This window comes from Carcharhinus amblyrhynchos, chromosome 5 (assembly GCF_965287045.1).
Source record: "Carcharhinus amblyrhynchos chromosome 5, sCarAmb.v2.hapA, whole genome shotgun sequence".
NCBI classification, from domain to species: domain Eukaryota; kingdom Metazoa; phylum Chordata; class Chondrichthyes; order Carcharhiniformes; family Carcharhinidae; genus Carcharhinus; species Carcharhinus amblyrhynchos.
In genome coordinates, this window is record NC_137328.1 from 30027920 (window position 1) to 30048964 (window position 21045).

At 39.3% G+C, this 21045-nt stretch overlaps 1 protein-coding gene across 2 annotated transcripts in view; it reads right to left on the bottom strand.

Moving 5' to 3' along the window:
• snapc3 (small nuclear RNA activating complex, polypeptide 3) overlaps nucleotides 1-21045 on the bottom strand; it is a 48832-nt gene that overhangs the window by 9947 nt on the left and 17840 nt on the right. For both annotated transcript variants that reach the window (XM_080188562.1, XM_080188560.1), the window contains exons 3-7: nucleotides 20338-20422; nucleotides 18108-18212; nucleotides 13687-13836; nucleotides 7724-7806; nucleotides 4826-4990 (exon numbers count right to left, since the gene is read on the bottom strand). In XM_080188562.1, coding sequence (XP_080044688.1) covers nucleotides 4826-4990; nucleotides 7724-7806; nucleotides 13687-13836; nucleotides 18108-18212; nucleotides 20338-20422 — 588 coding nt within the window. The remainder of the gene's footprint in view (nucleotides 1-4825; nucleotides 4991-7723; nucleotides 7807-13686; nucleotides 13837-18107; nucleotides 18213-20337; nucleotides 20423-21045) is intronic.

Consider the following 21045-nt stretch of genomic DNA (forward strand, 5'->3'; position numbering starts at 1 on the left):
CTGATCTGATCGTGGCCTTAACTCCGCTTTCCTGTCTGCCCCACATTCTTTCTCCCCTCCAACACACACACACACAATTAACCTCCACTATTTTTGAACATATTCAATGACCCAGTCTCCACTGTTCACTGTGGAAGAAAATTCCAAACACAAATGACCCTCCAAAAGAAGGAATTCCTCCTCATCAAAACAAAATTTGCACTTGAAACTTCACAATCTTTTGTGTTGGTTTGACTGATTCTGGATGAATTGTGCAAAAGCTAAGCACAACCGAGCAAAAATTCCTGCTGAAGCTTTAAATAACAGTTGGGTTACATCTGCCTTGTGAACTGTACATTTTTCCTCACCGAATTGATTTCGTCATTGTATTTTTTTGGAATCTTATCGGCGAAGTAGTTAGTGCCTATATAAGAACATAATAAGAACTAGCAGCAGAAATGGGCCATCTGGCCCCTCAAGCCTGCTCCACCATTCAATAAGTTCATGGCTAATCTTTTCGTGGACTCAGCTCCACTTACCGCCCACACACCATAACCCTTAATTCCTTTACTGTTCAAAAACTTATCTATCCTTACCTTAAAAACGTTCAACGAGGTGGCCTCAACTGCTCCACTGGGCAGGGAATTCCACAGATTCACAACCCTTTGTGTGAAGATGTTCCTCCTCAGCTCAGTCATAAATCTGCTCCCCCTTATTTTGAGGCCATGCCCCCTAGTTCTACTTTCACCTGCCAGTGGAACCAACTTCTCTGCTTCCATGTTATCTATTCCCTTCATAATCTTGTATGTTTCTATAAGATCTTCCCTCATTCTTCTGAATTCCAATGAATATGGCCCCAGTCTACTCAGTCTCTTCTCATAAACCAACCCTCTCAACTCCGGAATCAATCTAGTGACTCTCCTCTGCACCTCCTCCAGTGCCAGTATATCCTTTCTCAAGTAAGGAGACAACCAAAACTGTACACAGTACTCCAGGTGTGGCCTCACCAGCACCTTATACAGCTGCAACATAACCTCTTTGTTTTTAAACTCCATCCCTCTTGCAATAAAGGACACAATTCCATTTGTCTTCTTAATTACCTGCTGCACCTGCAAACCACTTTTTGTGATTCCTGCACAAAGACACCCAGGTCCCTCTGCACAGCAGCATGCTGCAATTTTTAACCATTTAAATATAGTCCATTTTGCTGTTATTCCTGCCAAAATGGATGACTTCACATTTACCAATATTGTATGTACTCCATCTGCCAGACCCTCGCCCACTCACTTAGACAATCTATATCCCTTTGCAGACTTTGTGTCCCGTGAACACTTTGCTCTGCCACTCATCTTAGTGTCATTTGCGAACTTTCACACACTATACTTTGTCCCCAACTCCAAATCATCTATGTAAATTGTAAACAATTGCAAGTCCCAACACTGGTCCCTGAGACACACCACTAGTCACTGATTGCCAACCAGAAAAACACTTATTTATCCCCATTCTTTGCTTTCTGTTAGTTGACCAATCCTCTACCCATGCTAATACATTACCCGTAACACCGTGTACCTTTATCTTATGCAGCAGTCATTGGTGCAGCATCTTGTCAAATGCCTTCTGGAAATCCAAAACATACCACATCCACAGGTTCCCACTGTGCTCTTCGTACATAATGTTCTCAAAGAATTCCACCAAATTAGTCAACATGACCTGCCCATCATGAGCCAATGCTGCGTCTTCCCAATGAGACAATTTATATCCAGATGTCTCGCTATTTCTTCCTTGATGATAGATTCAAGCATTTGCCTACTACAGAAGTTAAGCTAACCGACCTAGAGTTACCCGCCTTTTGTCTACCTCCTTTTTCAAACAGTTGCGTCACATTTGCTGTTTTCCAATCTGCGGGAACCACCCCAGAGTCCAGCAAATTTACCACTAGCGTATTTGCTATTTCCTCCACCATCTCTTTTGACACCCTGGGATGCATTTCATCAGGGCTAGGAGACTTGTCTACCTTTAGCCCCATTAGCTTGCCCAACACTACCTCATCTGTGATAATGATTGTTTCTAAGTCCTCACCTGCCATAGCCTTCTTGTCATCAATTTTTAGCATGTTATTTGTGTCTTCCACTGTGAAGACCAACACAAAATACCTGTTCAATGTCTCAGCCATTTTCTCATTTATAGTTATTACATCCCCCTTCTCATCCTCTGAAGGACCAATGTTTACTTTCGCCACTCTTTTTCAGTTTATATATTTGTAGAAACTTTTATATTCTGAGCTAGTTTACTCTCATTATCTATCTTATTTTTCTTTATAGCTTTTTCCCTGGCTTTTTGTTGACCTTTAAAGATTTCCCAATCCTCTAGTTTCCCATTTTGAATGCATTTTCTTTCAATTTGATACCATCCTTTATTTCCTTAGATATCCTTGGCTTATTATCTCTTTTTCTACAGTCCTTCCTTGTCACTGGTATATATTTTTGAAGAGCACTGTGAAAAATTGCTTTGAAAGTCCTCTGCTGTTCCTCAATTGTCCCACCATAAAGCTTTTGCTCCCAGTCTACTTTAGCCAACACCTCCTTCATCCCATTGTGGTCTCCTTTGTTTAAGTAGAAGACACTAGTATTGGATTTTACCTTCTCACGCTCTATCTGTATTTTAAATTTAACCATACTGTGATTGTTTCTTTGGAGAGGATCCCTAACACTAAGACACTGACTATTCCTGTCTCATTACACAGGACCAGATCTAGGAAATCTCGTTCCCTTGTACTGTTCAAGGAAGCTAGTGTGGATACATTCTATGATCTCCTCCTCAAGGCTGCCTTGACTGACCTGGTTTGATCAATTGATATGTAGATTAAAATCCCCCATGATAATTGCTGTACCACTTTTACATGCATCAGTTATTTCTTTGTTTATTTCTTGCCCCACCATGATATTATTATTTGGTGGCTTATAGACTATGTCTATCAATGACTTTTTCTACTTATTATTTCTAATTTCCACCCAAATGGATTCAACCTTTTTTTCCATAGAACCTACATCATCTCACTCCTGCCCTGATGTCATCCTTAAATATCAAGGATATTTTGATATCTAAAAATTTCACCACCTCCCTTTCTTGTCTGTGCCTCTGAACAGTCAGATACCCGCGGATATTTAACTCCCCGTTGTGACCATCCTGCAACCATGTTTCTGTAATGGCCACCAAATCATACTCATTCGCAATGATTTGTGCCATCAACTCATTTATCTTGTTTTCAATGTTATGAGCATTCAGATAAAGTGGTGTTATGCTAGTTTTTGTACCTTCTTTTTGAATTCTAACATCTCCCGAGTTCTCCTTCCTTTTAACAGTGATTACTTTACTGCATTTTAACATAATGCGTCATCTCTGAAGTTTTTCCAAGGCAGTTCTCAAAGCACAATAATAGCCTTTCTTCTTCCTAATTGCTAGGTCAACCATTGACTGATATTAATTGTAGTCTCGGGATATAGATAGTCTAAATTATGTTTACAGCTAAACAGAATGCACGGTTCAAATGACAGAAAGGATTGAACAAATAAAAAGGCAACATGATTTAAAATAAAAATCAATGGCCTCTTTCAGAAGAACTGGGAAATAAAGCCAACAATGTTGTCATTAAGTTTTGTGAAAGACAAACAAAAATGTTTTAAGATAGTCAACAAAAATTCCTCCATTTGGGCCTGATGGTTTGGAGAGTTTATCCACTGAACAATTCAACATACTGATCAGGAACATCCCAGGTTTTATTTTCAACCTGCAGAACTAATCTGATCTCATCTGATTGTGCCTCTCAATTAAGGAGGGAAATAGACCAGGCCCTGGTCTTGAAATCTAACCAATTACTCCTGCAAGGAGTAAATACACTTGGAAGTCGGGTGAGGAAAGAATCAAGTCTCCTCAACAATATTTAGTACCGATGCTCAGGTTTGAAAACAATGAATACATAGGATGCTGGAGGATCAATAGCACCTCTGGAATCCAATCAATTTCAGGTTGCAAGAGAACAGGAGAAGGGCAGAAAAGAAAAAAGACTTCTCTAAACACAATCATCTCTTTTTATAAAAACCCATTTTGGGATTGAACTATTCCTAAAATTCAATGTTGGAGAGTTGAGAAGAGTAAATTATTTCACTTCTCACAACATGATAACCAAACTAGAGAAATGTTAGTTCATCAACAGACAGAAAATAAGTAGCATTCAATTAAATAAAAATAGCTGCTGCAGTAATCACCATGAACCAAGCTAGCAAAATAGAGTTCATCTATATATGACCAAAACACTAAAGACGTGTTTCTACTTCAAAAAATTATCATGACTGCGGCATATGTCATTCGGTGTCTCTCTAGTTGCTTATACAGGCCAAGGGAGCATAATCTGGCATAAGGTGGCAACCTTTTTCTTTAAATATAGTAATCAAACTCAATTTGGAACTAGTTCATGCCCATTGATACGTTTTCTGACCAATAACCTGCAACTGAGACATCAACAAATAATTATAAATAAAATACAAGTATTCAGCTTGGCTAAATAGCAGCATTCATTTTTTTCCGTCTCATTTCCAATAAACTGAAGCAAAAGTGTTAAATACTGTGATGCCATCCAAAGAGGAAAATAACCCGAGGTAGAACAGTGCTCTGGAGCTTCAGTTTTTAATAACTATTCTTGTGGATATCCAAGCTAATTCTGTAACTCACTTCATGAATTTTATCAATCTTTAAATTTCTTACTGCAGAACAATATGTAATGACAGCACAAATAACCCTTTGTGCTCTGGAGATACTAGTGTTTTTTGCCTAAAATGTATGAATTTACCTGATATCTGTGATGATGATGACATGTTCACAGTCACCCTGATGACAATATAAGTAAGGATAGCCAACTTTAATGCACATATCATTGAATACATAATCCTCCATTTTAGCTGCACTAAACTTTCCACAACCTCGATCGTGTGATTCTGCCCATTCAATAATGGTCCTAAAAAGACAGTGAAGAAAGGTAATCTTGTAGAGCAAAACTGATTGCAAAAGCATAAAGATACAACTGTAGTTGACTATGCAAATTGAGAAAGTGATATGTAGATAATTAAATTAAGCTAATTTGTACATTATTCAATACCCATCATGCTTATTAAAATGACATCCATTCATCAACACACAGGTCTAGTGAATTACAAGAGGAGGATATGTAACTGAATAATGGCACTGTTCTGGTATCATGGCCAACATACCCCTCAACCAACTGCAATAAAAATAAATAGAAATTGACATTTGTGGTACAGCTGTGGCTTTTCTGTGCATAAAAGCTAAACAAATGCTTGTACAGAGGAAATTATTTCCCTGTGATCAGCACAAGAGCAAATTGGATTTAACTGCCGATATGAATTACAACTCACTTGGAACCACGACGTATTGATTGTTGCCTCAAGTTATAGTCATTGTTACTTTTTATTATGTATTCCCCCTCCTGGCTAAAGTTTCCAGTTACATACAATTTCAGTTAAGAAACTTCCTTAGCCAAAATAAATCTTGAATTTGTTGGGGATTATTTGATTTGATGTATATCTACATGGCTGGACAACATTTCTGCAGCCACAAAGCACTCAACCATACTTGTATCTCCGCCTTTGATACCCCAAACCTCATTCAAAGAATTATTCTCTCTCACTCTGGTTCCTTTTCAGGGTGTACATCCCTTATTTCTGTTCCCTTAGTGCAAGGGATATAGACTTTAATGGATAAGGCAAATAACCAATTTAGCCATTCGCTACCAGATCTGGCTAGACCATGAAGTACCTTTAATATCCTGCTTTTCATTGTCCAAGATACTCACTATTGTAGGGTCACCCTGGAATACAAAGGCAATTTCGGGCTTCCTTTCACAATGGCAAAGCATCGTCTTAAATTCCTCTCTCTCGTTTTCACCCTCATCAACAATTGTAAGGTGTTCATGGACTTGCTTGTCATTAAATTTGAGACCATCCAATCTGCTGCCTCTAAATTTGCTCACTTCCCCAGGCTTACCAGGCCAAACATCTCTAAGTTTCCCGTGTTCTTAGCCTCATGCTAACATCTTTCTCCAGCTTCCCTTCTATCCCATAAATATTCACACCAAACCAAGACTGCTTATGTTCATCTGTAAAGTTATCAAAATCCATCTCTGCATCAACTCATCTGTTGCTGAAACCCTTGGCATCACGACTTGACTTAATGCCATGCTTATTATTTGCTTACTAGCGATAGGCAGCATGGTTTTGTGAAGGGGAGGTCATGTTTCAAACTTGATTGAGTTCTTTGAGGAAATGACAAGAAAAATTGACCTGGACAGGACACAGGATGGTGATTCATAGCTGATTCAGAGTGAAGTCATATGGGATCTGAGGCGAGCTGGTAAAATGGATACAAAACTGTCTTGGGCATAGAAAGCAGAGAGTAGCAGTGGAAGGTACTTTTTTTAAGTTGAGGTCTGTGACAAGCGGTGTTCCACAAGGATCAGCGCTGGGATCTCTTATATAAATAAATGATTTGGAGGAAAATGTAGATGGTCTGATTAGTAAATTTGCAGATGATACAAAAGTTGGGGAAGTAGTGGATAGTGAGGAAGATTGTCAGAGGATACAGCAGGATATAAATTGGCTGTAGACCGGGGCCAAAAGATGGCAAATGGAATTTAACCCGGCCAAGTGTGAGGTGATGCAATTTGGAAGGTCTACTGCATAAAGAAAGTATGCAATAAATAAGGACAATGAGAGGGGACTTGATAGACATTTACAAGAGGTTAGTCAGTCTTTTTCCCAGGGTTGAAGGGTCAATTACTTGGGGGCATAGGTTGAAAGTGAGAGGGGGAAAGTTTAAGAGAGATCTAATGGGTTAGTTTTTCACACAGAGGGTGGTCAATGCCTGAAATGTGCTGCTAGAGGAGTGGTGAAAGCAGATTCTATAACCAACTTTCAAGAGGCAACTGGATAAATACCCGAATTGGCAGGAAATAGAGGGATATGGACAGCGAAGAGGCAAAAAAAAATTAGATTAGAGGCGCATTTGTGTTAGCACAGACTTGGTGGGCGAAGGGCCTGTTCCTGTGTTGTACTGTTCTTTGACTATTCCAGTGGACTCCTGGCTGTCTCTCATGTTCCACCCTCTACAAACTTGAGGTCATCCAAAACTCTGCTACCCAATGTGCACCAAGTCCCGTTTAATCATCACCCTTATGCTCACTGACACACATTTATTCCTGTTCTGCAAAGACTTCAAAATCCAATGATGGCTTCACTCCTCCATATTTTTGTAATCTCCTTCAGGCTGACTATTAACCGTGATTTTTGCCACCCAATTCTGACCTTTGAGCCTCCCTGATTTTAACTATTCCATCTTTGGTGACTATACCATCAGCTGCCAAGGCTCCAAGCACAGGGCTTTGTTGCCTAAACTTCCAGTTCATGGTTTCTCCCTCCTTCTTTCAGGCACAGCTTAATCCCTACTTCTTTGACCAAGTTTTTCGTCATCTGTCCTAATATCTTTAGATTTGGTAAAGTGTCAAACTTAGCTTGATAAATCTCCTGTGACGTGCCTTGGGATGTTATTTTGAAGGTTGTAATGAATTCAAGGGGCATATTTACATACGCCATGCATTGGATAACTTCAACTATTGGGTCAGGGAAGGAAGTTACATAAAATATTGTATTGGGAAATATTATGAAAACCACTGTACCTGCTCAAATCTCTGCACTCAGAATACCTCATGTCATTATAGAAAATCCCTTCAAAGAAGAAAAAGGCCGACTTGTACAAGTCCTATAAAAAAGTTAGATTGCAATTTTTATTCATTGTGTAATTAATTCTTGATATTAAAAACACAAATAAACTACATGCATGAACAATACATGGGAAAACTGATTTTAAGAGGATGAGAATGGAACTAGGGAAGTAAATAGAGACAACTTACTGACAAATCTATTAACAGAACAACATGAGAAACATTAAAAATGGTGAGTAATAAAATCCTTGAGAATTGTATCCCATTAAAAAGCACAACCAAACTAGCTAATAGTAAACTAGTTAGATATCACGAGGGGGTTGGGTAGAGGTGATGGGAAAAAACTATTCCCACTCGTAAAAGGATCAAGAACAAGAATTATTTTTCACACAACAAGCAGTTCAGGTCTGGAAGGCACTGCCTGAAAGTGTGGTGGAGGCAGGTTCTATCAAGGCATCCAAGATGGCATTAGATGATTACTTGAAGAGAAATAATGTGCGATGGTTTGGGGAAAAAGCAGGGGAATGGCTCTCAATCTCGAAGTTCATATGGACAGCTGATGCAGATATAATGGGCCAAATGGCCTCCTTCTGCGCCATAACAATTCTGTGATATTATATATGAATAAAAAAAAGGCAATAAGGGAATACTAATTTGCCCCACAGCACCAGGGACCCAGTTTGGGTCATTGTCTGTGTGGAGCTTGCACATTCTCCCAGTGCCTGTGTGGGTTTCCTCTGGATGCTCTGTTTTCTTCCCACAGTCAAGATGTGTGGGTTAGGTTGATTGGCCATGCTAAATTGCCCCTTAGTATCAGTGGGATTAGCTAGGGTAAATGCATGGAGTTATGGAGATAGGCCCTGAGTGAATTTGTAGTCAGTGCAGACTCGATGGGCCGAATGGTCGGCTTCTGTACTGTAGGATTCTATGAATCAAAAAGGCATAAACTAAGTCCATATTCCACAAAGAGAATGACAAAAGGGGATATGCAAAAGCTAAGAAACAAAACATTTAAAAAGGCAAAATGAACTATTAATGCATATAAACAGTAACAGTAAGATATCCTACAGACAAAAATAGAATTAACCTAGGGATAGGGCCACTCATGAATGCACACAATAAACTCAGGTAATGACAGTAAAATTACAGAAATATTGCAATATTTGCCTCTATTTACAAGTGCAATTAAAATAGCAGGTATAACATTAGAAGAGATTGATGTGGGTACTTTTACAATACTGGTATATGTGCCAAATACTGGTATATATCCAAAGATGATCAAAACTCAAATTCATTGAAACAATCAGGCAGAGATTTATCTTCAACCTCATTAGGAAACACCAAAAAAAAATCAGTGTCAAGTTTGCAAAAACTGCATTGTTAGAAATGTTTGAGATGTTTAGGACACCATGCAAAACCACAAAATAAACTATTATTTAATCCTAACTCAATGAAATCCTAATCTCAATCCTAATCTCTATGAAAATGCTATCAAAAGGATGACCAGACATATCTTCGGAAGGGAAATAAACAGAAACAGCTGGGAAACCACTTTCACTTCTTACTAATCCTGATAACAGTCTTTATACACTAGGACTTGTACCTTAGCAGTCTTTTGTGACACATGCATATAATTTTTCAGAGTTAATGACTACACGGATCAGGTTGTTTGTTTCAACTGGTGTCTAATGAGTTAAAAATAATTTAATACAATTAAGTGTCACATATTAGTGTCCATTTTTGATGTAGAGAGAAACAAGGTTAGCATTTCAAGTCCAATATGACTTTTCAGAACTGAATTGCATTCCAACCAGGATGGAGGAATTGATGGATATGGGTCAATGGAATTATTCTCCAAGTACAAAACTGGACTGTTAAGTTCAAACTATGCAACTGCAAGAGGGTCAAACACTGTTACATGCACATTGATTCTGTCTTGCCCAGCTGTCAACTATTGCATTTCCAGCAGAAACCACTGCACAAAAATCAGTAGTGTTTAATTCTGCCTTGTTATCTATCTAATGCGTTCTCAGTGCAGAGACCAAATCCCAGTTGTCCTAGTTGAACACAAAATTCAACACAAGACAACTTGTTCTGCAAGTGTGACCCTGAGCTTTTGGTCACGTCATTTTAATTCTCTTCACCACTCATGTTCTGTCCTCAGCTTCCTATATTGTTTCATTGAAGCTCAAAGGAACAGCACCTTATCAACAGAATCCAAGAACTTAAGATCATACGACTTATGAAACAGGAGTAGGCGGCCATTCAGCCCCTTGACTGTGCCCAGGTATTCAATAAGATTGTGGTCGGTCAGTTTGCATTTTGAGTTCCACATTCCCACCTACCCTCGATAACCTTTGCCTAAAAAAAAAAAGAGGCACATGAGCAGTTGAGAGAGCGATCGCCTGAATTAGACAGCCTGAGTGAGTATATTTGGGAATTTGGAGCAAAGTCAGAGCTAAACTGGGTAAATCATTTTTTCTAAATATCCAAGTTAAAAAGTAGTTAACCGTCAATCACCTGAAACCTTAATAGGGGTGGGTTACTGTAGAAACCAAGCCTGAGGCACAACTTAGCTCTCTATAAAAATGGATTGTTTCAAGTGCACGATCAGCAAGAGGTACACAAGCAATTGGGAGAGGCATCAGCTGAATGAGACTGTCAGAAGAGTATAGTTGGGAATTTGGTGGAAAGTGGGAATTTGGTGAAGAAGGAAGAGGTGCTCTTTTGCCTTCTAATTTTGTCATCTTCAGAAAGTGGTCTTGCCTGCTACAGGTGTACAGGCTAGTTATTTGGGGAGTTTTTCAACCACTGTGGAGGAAACAGTGCAGAAAAAAGGCAACCGTGACATCAAGGGAAATGGGATTTGACAAGTGGCATCAGTACAGAGTTGATTGGTAGGTAGTGGGTAAATTGTTTTCTCCACTTTAAAACCACATTAAGGGAAGGCAAGAGTTTGAGCTTCAAAAAAAAAAGTAAATAATTTCATACTTGGCATAAGTTTTTAAAACTAAAAGATGATTTGGGAGCTCAGTCTCATGTTTTACATACTCTGTAGCATGGCCTATCAGGCAGATAGTCAATAAAGTCCCAGACTACACCTCACTCAAGAACTATTTTTCAATGTGGGAAAAACAGTGAGTGTCAAGGTTACTCTGGGGAATGCTGCTGAAGCCAATTCCAGGGCACTGTGGGTGGTTCAGCTGTACAAGTGGAGAGGAATTAAGTGTGGAAGAGCCATAACCGTAGGAGACTGGATGGTGAGAAGGAAAAGACAAGTGTTTCTCGGCTACAGACGCAACCAAGATTGTCTGTTGTCTCCTTGGTGCCAGGATCAAGGATATTTCTGAACATCTGCAGGGCATTCTAAAGAGGACTGGTGAATGGTCAGAAGTTATGGTTCATATTGGTACCAATGGCATAGATACAAAGATGAAGAAGTCCTGCAGCAAAAACGTAGGGAGCTAGTTAGAAGATTAAGAAAAACAGGACCTCAAAGGTTATAATCTCTGGATTACTCCTGGTATCAAACGCTAGTAAATGCAGGCTGCAGAGAGTGAAACACAGAGATGGGGTAAGTACGAGAGTTTAGGGAAGGCGGAGAGTGAGGTATTGCCATATTTGTGTGCCTTACTACTTCACAAATCCACTGGGGGCAGGAGTCGACCAGGGCACTTACTTTGGAGCAGCAGTCAGGAAACCCAGCAGCATCAGCCAGAGGACAAGGATAAAGTAACTGGTGATGTTGCATCATTGTTCAAGGAGTCCATTACTGCAGTGAGGAGGGATGATATTTTAGCAGGCTCCTGAGTTGAGGCCATATGGATAGAACTTAAAAAGGGAGAAATCATTTTGCTGGAAGTTTGTTGGCCTCCAAACAGTCATGGAGAGAGAGAGAACAGGTATGTAGGCAACTTGCAGCTGTGTAAAAATAACAGGGTAATAACAGTAAGGGATTTCAACTTCCCCAATATTAATTGGGATATTCAAAGTGTGAAAGGCATAGAAGGGTCAGAATTTTAAAAGTGCATCCAGAGAGCTTTCTGAGTCAGCACTTGCAAACTCCAACAATAGAGGGGGCAATACTGAACCTAATTTTAGGAAAAAAGCCAGGCCAGTGGTAATGTATTAGTCAGGGAGCATTTTGGTGGTAGTGAGTACAACTTGGTAAGAGTTAAGTAATTATGGAAAAGGACAAAAATGGAGCAGCTACTTAAAATCCCTACAGTACAGGAGGCCATTCAGACAATCCAGCCTGCACGAATAACAATCCCACCCAATCCCTGTAACCCCACATACTTACCTTGCTAATTCCTCCGAAACTAGGGTCAATTTAGCATGGTCAATCAGCCTAACCTGTACATCTTTGGACTGTGGGATGAAGTGGATGTGCCGGCATTGGACTGGGGTAAACACAATAAAAAGTCTGACAACTCCAGGTTTTAGTCCAACCGATTTATTTGACAGTAAGTTTGTGAGTTTACTATCAAATAAATCGGTTGGACTAAAACCTGGTGTTGTCAGACTTTTTACTGTGGGATGAAGCCAGGGCACCTGGAGGAAACCCACATAGACACAGGGAGAACGTGCAAACTTCCACAGATGGTGACCCAAGCCGGGATTCAAACCCAGGTCCCTTCTGCTACGTGTTTAAGTTCTGGAGTTCTCTTCCTAAACCAATCTGTGGCTCTACCTAACTTTCTTCCTTTAAGGCAATCCATAAAATCCCTTTGGCCAGATTTTCAGTCATGATCGGACGTCATTTTGTGTCTTAAAACGTCTCTGTGAAGTACTTTGCGACCTTTTATTATGTTAAAGATGCAATATAAATACGCGTTATATTAATTGTTAAATATACTGTTTACTAACAGGTTACATTTCTTTGATGAGTATAATGATTTTAGTTGTTATGTAATACTGTACTGAGCCCTATATTGACATATCAGATGATTATATGGATCAAATATTTCTATAAAAAAAATTGGTAAACTAGTGCACAACACAAGTTTCAAGGGTGGGTAAAGCTGAACAAAAGGCTATACACATGCAATCAACACAAGGGATAACGATAAAATGAATGTGCTGCATCACTGTTTAAACACTGCGCTAAAATATTAGTGAATCAGTGCGCCTTGTAAATTCTGGAAATTCATTGTAATGCTATCCTTCACTGGGAAAAAGTTAATCTCTTGCTACACACACACCCATCTGAAGGCAAGCAACAAGAAGCCAGAGCAGCTGGACCATAGTATCTAACCTGTGAAAAGCAGCAAGGGATCATTCAACACTGAAGTCCAGCTGATCCAAGAAATACACTTTGCCACTCAGAGATAATCAAACAGTTACTCCCTCTACCAAACCTTTGGACAACATTAGAGACATAAGAAATGCTTGAGAAATGCCTGCAACAGGGCTTACAAGGCAACTTTGGTTGAAATGTGACAGTATTTGACAGATGGAGATACCCAGAATTAAAAATCTTTGTTTTTGCTTTCAGGTGGCACTGACCGTTTTTCTTCTAACATATTCTGCTATTTTGCAATTGCTATCACAAGGCAGACCTTTATTGTGTTATTTCCACCTACTCTAGACCAAAACATCCATCATTAATACTCTAATTGGCATTCCTTCTGTCTTGTGCTCCATGATATCTGCCATTTTATCTCTCCTGCCCTTCAACCTATCACTGACCTCCTGGTTCATTCCACCCGTCCCTCCCCCTCTTTTCATTCATATTTCTACCTCTCTCAGTTCGAAAAAGTCATGTTGGACTTGAAACACTAACACTGTTTCTCTCTCCACAGATGCTGCCAGACTTGCTGAATTTTTCCAACATTTTTTGTTTTTATTAAAAGATTTTTCCATCAGCTTTTGTACACAGGGGCCTAGATGGATCACAATGGAACAGAAATTCATACCTTGCTAATATGTTCTGGAGCAAGATCTGGAGTGTTGCTGAATTCACCACCAATCTGAAGGTCACTGACACAAGAGATGGCATCCCTTAGCTCAGTTAGTTTCTGACTGCCCAACACAAGTAGTGTATGGTGGGGCTTCTTCTCCCTGTGCTGTCAGTAAATAATTGAAATGTTTCAGTGATATTACAGTATCTTTGAACCAAAAGAACACCATTATTTCACTAAACAAAGACAGCCCCGAACAGGCTTGCAAATTGCGTAGCTTTTAACAAAATGGAACTGTTTCAACATTAGTGTCACCAGGTGTTTTTAAGTGCTTCAGAGCACACCCAAGGCAAGTTTACGCAGTGAATAACCAAGTTACAGAGATGAGGAACATTCTAGGTTCGGTCTCTAAATAAACTAATCTCAGCCACAGTGACAGGAAAGCATTACAGTTACAGCATGAGAAAGTCTATTAGGGTCAACCAGTGATTAAACAGTAACCACTGCAGGAAGAGCTAACTTGAATGCAAAACAAAAAGGATCATGTGCAGCAGTATTGGCACATGATCCAATATTAGTAATTAACATGCTAAACTTGACATTAAGATATCCTTAATCAATAAGAGGATCTGAAAATGATAATTCAAGAGTACTTTCTAAATGGTGACAAGCAAGTGGCAGTAAAGATCCAAATGTACTTAGGTTGAACATACATGGGATAATCAGAACAACGAAGCCCATGAATAGAATGACCATAGGACCATAAGGTTTAGATTAGTTATGAACATGGTCAAGGAGCAATCTAGAATATATACTCAATTGCAGGAGCGGCAGTTTCAGTGGTAGGGAAACAATCTAGCCCCACATACATTGAAATCAAAGATTAACAAATAAAACTGCAATTGGACAACAGATTACTTTTAAAGAGATGGTTCCAGTACAGTTAAGGTACATTCCCATGAGCAGGAGAGGTAGACAATCAATTCACAGTTCCATGGATGGCAAGAGATCGGGAAGATGATGAAGCAAGAAAAAGGGTGGATACGAAAAATGTATGGTCAATGATACAAGAAAGATAGAGGCTGAATATAGATGTCCAGAGGAAAAATGAAATAAGAGTGGCAGCTCGCAAAAATGTGAATCCAAGAGTCTTCGATAGACATATACAAAAGTAAAAAGTTAACAGGAGAACTGATTGGAGACCAGGAATATCTATGTATGGAGCAGGCAGAGGGCATAACTAAAGGTACTAAGTGAGTATGATGCAAATGCATTTCTTATAAAAAGTTCATGACCTTACATCACCTTCTATCTATTCTGTGTTAAACTTAATTCGCAATTGCTTGGTCTGCAGGCTTAATTTGGTATCATGAAAATTTTAATAAATTTTTAAAAAAATATTCATTCATGGGGTGTGAGTATCAATAGTTGGGCCAGCATTTATTTCCCATCCCTAATTACCTTGAACTAAGTGACTTTCGGAGGCTACTGCTGTGGATCCGGAGTCACATGCAGGTCAGGCAAGGTGAGGATGGCACATTTCCTTCCCTAAAGTGAACCAGGTGGGATTTTATGACAATCGACAGCCATTTCATCATTAGACTTTTATTTCCAGATATTTATTGAATTTAAATTTCAATGGAGTCAAACCCAAGTCCTGAGAGCATTGCCATGGGTCTCTGGATTATTAGCCCAATGACAATATAACTATGCCAATGCCTCCCTTTGCGTTACTTTTCCTAAAACCAAATCATTAATGTAAAATATGAATAAACGTGGACGTAATACTGATCCTAATGGAACATCATTTTTTACCTTCCTCCAATGTAATGAACTGCTATACGTTCTATTTTAAGCTAGTGTGTTATCCATTCAATGATTTCTGTCCTAATTTCACAAACCCAAATATTTGCCAGGATACCAATGTAGCTTATTCCAAATACTAAGCCTACAATATATCACAAATTTAAGGCAATTGGCAAAATTTAAAGACAGCAAAAGGAAAAAAAATCATTTTACATAATGACTAGTTAAGATTTGGAATGCATTCAATTAGTGGTTACAGATTGAATAATAGCCTTCAAAAGAGAAATGGATAAATACTGAAGTAGCAAAACATTGCAGGGCCTGAAAGAATGGGGGAATAGAATTAACTGGGTTGCTCTTGGGGGGAAATCCAGCACAGACTCAGTGGGCTAAATGGCCTCTTACATGGATGTACTATACAGTTATTCTATTAGTCATGTATCATGAAACAAATCTAAAAAGTAAGTAAAACGTTCTAGTCAGGGATATGTCATATGCAGTCTGTCTACTGCAATGTCAACTAAAATGCATTTTATATTATGTGACAAATACTCTCATCACTGTGAGCACACATTGGATGCAGCACTACTGTGGGATCCATTCAAAGTCAATAGTACTGTAATTTAAAAAAATGGTGCTCCTAATTCTTTGAGTATCAACATAAAAAACTCACTTCATGTTTCAGTACAATGCTGAAAGCCCAACTCAATAATGACCAAATGTTTGGATAAAACAGCAAATATTGTGCTTTATAGAAATCATAGAAACCCTACAGTGCAGAAAGAGGCCATTCGGCCCATCGAGTCTGCACCAACCACTGCCCCACCCAGGCCCTCTCCCCATATCCCTACATATTACCCACTAATCCCTCTAATCTACGCATCGTGGGACACTAAGACACAATTTAGCATGGCCAACTAACCTAACCCGCACATCTTTGGACTGTGGGAGGAAACCCACGCAGACACAGGAAGAATGTGCAAACTCCACAGACAGTGACCCAAGCCAGGAATTGAACCCAGGTCCCTTGAGCTGTGAAGCAGCAGTGCTTAATACTGTGCTACTGCGCCACCCGAAACTTGGTTCCTTGGTTGTTGAACAGAAATAAACGTGCACATGAAGTACATTTACCTGAACCGAATATACTTGTGGCGTTTCTACTTGAATGAGAATCATGACAGATGGTGGCATAGCAGTTGTGTCATTGGACTAGTAATCCAGAGGCCAAGCTAATGTTTTGGAGACAAGGGTTTAAATCCTTCCACTTCCCATCACAGATTGGATTGAATGGCCAGTAATTGTTTGGATTAACCTTGAAGCGTTTAAAACAAATAAGTATGTCATTTGCAATTCTCCAGATCTTTGACAGCACACCCATGTCGAAGGAAGATTGGAAGATAGCTGCCAATGTCTCCATAATTTCTGTCCTTAACTTCTCTCAGTCAGATGTATTCCATGCTATCATGCTGGCTTATCAATTTTTAACTTTAACGATTTTTAAAGGAATCCAGGGAAAAAGATGAAATATTAAAAATATTGCTGGCTAGCAAAGCAATTGAAATTCTAACAAAGTATGGAAATTCATTGGATGTGAGGGGATGGCACAAAACAGAGCAGCATGACATACCATGACAGCAGATCTCCATGTAAGAGCAGCTATAAGCAGGAAGATGTTAAACTTGTATAGAACACTGGTCAGGCTGCACTTCCAGTGCTATGAACAGTTTTTAATCTCCATACTATTAAAAGGTATGGAAACAATGGAGAAAATATAAAAACAAAACTTATGAATGATAACAGATAGAGGTTTCGGTTTTTGTGAAAAAATGCACAGGTTGGGGCTCTTAAACGAGAAGAGTTAGAGAGGACCACATATATTCATTTAAAATTATCGATGAGTCAGTGTGGTGAGAATGTTTCTACTTGGAGGAGAATCCTAAAGACAATTACTAAAAACTTCAGTGAGGAAGCAAGGAGAATTTTTTTTTTCCAGAATAGGATTAGAATGTGAAATGCCCAGAAATGAATAAGGAAACAACATGACTTCTCTCATAAGGAAACTAGACAAGTACATGAGAAAAAATGGATTGGAAAGATAGAATCATAGAATCCTGACAGTGCTGAAAGAGTCCATTCACCCATCAAGCCTGCACCGACAATAATCCCACCCAATTCCTACTCCTGTAACCACAAGCATTTATCCTGCTATGGCTGAACTGAGGCAGACTGAATGGGAAGGAATTCATGGGGACTATAAATGCTAGAATTGTGTAGTTGGGTTGAAACTCTAAATGACTCAGTTTTGTTTTACCAATTTATGAAAAACACTAAGTCCACATGGTTGCATTGTGTGAATGAGTGATCATATGCTGAACAGTAGTGCAGCAATCAGACATGTAATTTGCGATAAAAGCAAATTACGGCGGATGCTGGAATCTGAAACAAAAACAGAAAATGCTGGAAAATCTCAGGAGGCTTCACAGCCTCCGGTGGAGAGAGAATAGAGCTAATATTTCAAGTCTAGATTTTCCAGAAATCTTTGTTTTTGTGTTGATGCAATTTGTCATATCTGCATTCCCAAATAGTCTTGTGGGTAGCAAAATAGTTAAAAATTGTGACCCAATACCTACCTTAATAAATATGATAGGGGAGTAGACATTAATAGTTAGGATCACTTCGCCAGCTGGAATACAATCTTCTGGACTACTGGGCTTTCTTCCCACAGTTTGCATTTCCTGAATTATACAAAATAAAGACAAAAGCGTGAGACATAATTCCTGTAATTAACTGCAGAAGTGTCACACTTTCAAACCAAGTAGAATTTGGAGATTTTTGAAATTTAGTAACATTTAAGTCTGCCATTAAAGAACTCCATGACTTGCTTGATCGATGATATGGAAAATTTAACATCCAGTTCCACGCAAATTCACAAGTCCTTACAGGTTTAGTGAGTGATAATGGAGTAACGTTCCAACCTATTTCTTAACAATTAACAAAGGATAAAACCACAGAAAAATATGCTTCACGGTATTGAGCATTTCATTTCAAATACTTGAGAAAAAAAATTAACATTTTTGCAATAAATTCCAGTCCAATAATGTACACAGTAGCCAGCAACCTGTGAATTACAAATCACCACAAGCTCCTGAGCACTTCGTGTTGCTCTGCCATTAGCTTCACAAAAACATGACCTTGCTCTTAACTTGCTTGTGAGCTTCATGGTATTGTTGGATTTTCACATTAATTTCCCACTAACTTTACCACAGAAAACTAAGTTTAACAATTAATACCATGAGACAATGTGGTGTTAATAACAACTTAAGAGGCTGGAAAGCAAGTGAGGCAGCATCTGTGGACAGAAAACATGGCGGCACAGTGAGGCGCTGCTGTGTCTCAGTGCCAGGGACTCGGGTTTAATTCCAGCTTGGGTGGCTGTCTGTGGTTTCTTACCGCAGTCCAAAGATGTACGGGTTAGGTTGACTGGACGTGCTACATTGGCCTTTAGTGTCAGGGAGCTTAGCAGGGTAAATATGTGGGGTTACAGAGATACGGCCTCGGTGGGATTGTTGTCGGGGCACACTCGATGGGCTGAATGGCCTCCTTCCATGGGGATTCTATGATTCTAAAAATACTGCCAGATTCACAGTATATCTAGCACTTTGTTTTGATTTCCAATATTTTGTTTCTGTTGTAATTGTTGGCTGCCAATCAACCACCCTTGCCAAGAAAGTGAAGAATTAAAAGTATGGAGCCTTCGGGTAGTGAATTGTGAGAAATTTTTAAAATGGCAATTTTATTTCTTACCATAAATTGTACTGCACAAGTCTGCCTCATTTCTCTAGCCCCAAAAATCATGTTTTTACATATACATGGCATTCAAGTCAACACCCACCCATTTCAGCCATGGCATGCTGCGCTCTCCGTATTTGGCCTCAATTTTTCATCCCATAAATGGATGTTTTACATACTGCTACTTTATAATTGGACACAACGCAATAAGGGTTCTGTGCAATTTTGCACAGGTGTTTAAGATATCCCTGCTTCACATTTGATGTCAATGATATTTCAAAATGGCAACCACCCACGCCAACAGTTCATTTTTATACTCCACGTACAAGTCGACTCTGCTTTTGAAAGAATTTTGAGGCTTGTAAGGTCAATTTACATGCTGAAATCTATGTTTTCTTTCTCATCTTTCTCTTTCAATCCAATTTTTCCTTCTCTATTTCTCTTTTTGTACCCAACTACTTTAATATACCCTGCTCTTTAATCTATTCTCTGCTTAATAATCAATAAACCTCATTGGTTAAGGCGATACAAAGCTGTCCTGTCATTTGCAAGGTATAAGGTGTACTTCCAGTGAACCCTCCAAACAAAGTTTAATTTTTTTAAAAAAACTTTACACTCTAGAAGCCTACATTTCCTACTCTATTTTCATTGTTTCATGGAGCAATGTGTCAAATAAGCAGACACCCCAAACAGAATTTGCAGAAAATATGATTTCCGGGCAGCATGGCGGCACAGTGGTTAGCATTACTGCTGCACAGCACCAGGGACCTGGGTTCAATTCCTGGCTGGGGTCATTGTCTGTGCGGAGCTTGCACAATCTTCCCATGTCTGTGTGGGTTTCCTCTGGGTGCTCCAGTTTCCTCCCACAGTCCAAAGATGCATGTGTTCAGTGGATTGGCCATGTTAAATTGCCCCTTGGTGTCAGAGGGACATGGGGTTATGGGAATAGGGCCAAGGTGGGATTATGGTCGATGCAGACTCGATGGGCCTAATTGCCTCCTTTTGCACTGTAAACTAACTATGACTCTAAGCTAAAACCATAAAAATGATGATTAACATAAATATACTTACATGTTCATGTTCAAAAGTTTCCTGTCTGCAGGTACGATCATATATCAAACGCTCTTCTCTCTTTTCAATTACTTTCTTCCGGATTCTGTACAAGAAAATAATTTTAAGCAAAGAACTCAAGTTTGAAAACAAATATCAACAGCTACTCTATAACAGCATCCAGCTGTTTGGCTTCATCATACTACCTGGAAGTTCATCCCAAATGCTGAATCATAGAAAACCTACAGTGCAGAAGGAGGCCATTCAGCCCATCGAGTCTGCACTAACCACAATCCCATCCAGGCCCTACCCCTATATCCCTACATATTTACCCACTAATCCCTCTAATCTATGCATCTCACGACTCTAAGGGGCAATTAACCTAACCCTCACATCTTTGGACTGTGGGAGGAAACCGGAGCACCCTGAGGGAACCCACGCAGACATGAGGAGAATGCACAAACTCCACACAGACAGTGACCCAAACTGGGAACTGAATCCAGGTCCCTGGAACTGTGAAGCAGCAGTGCTAACCACTGTGCTACCATGCCGCCCACATTGTTTCATTGCTGACCATTCTTTGGAGAAGAATTTTGACAATGGACCTAAATTTGGTGTTCATTGCTATTTTTCTGTCCACAAGCACAATTTAAAAATCTTTGCTAAAGTTTCTTCATCCATTTGTGTATATATATAGCTTCTGTATGATTTCTTTTAAATGATTACAGG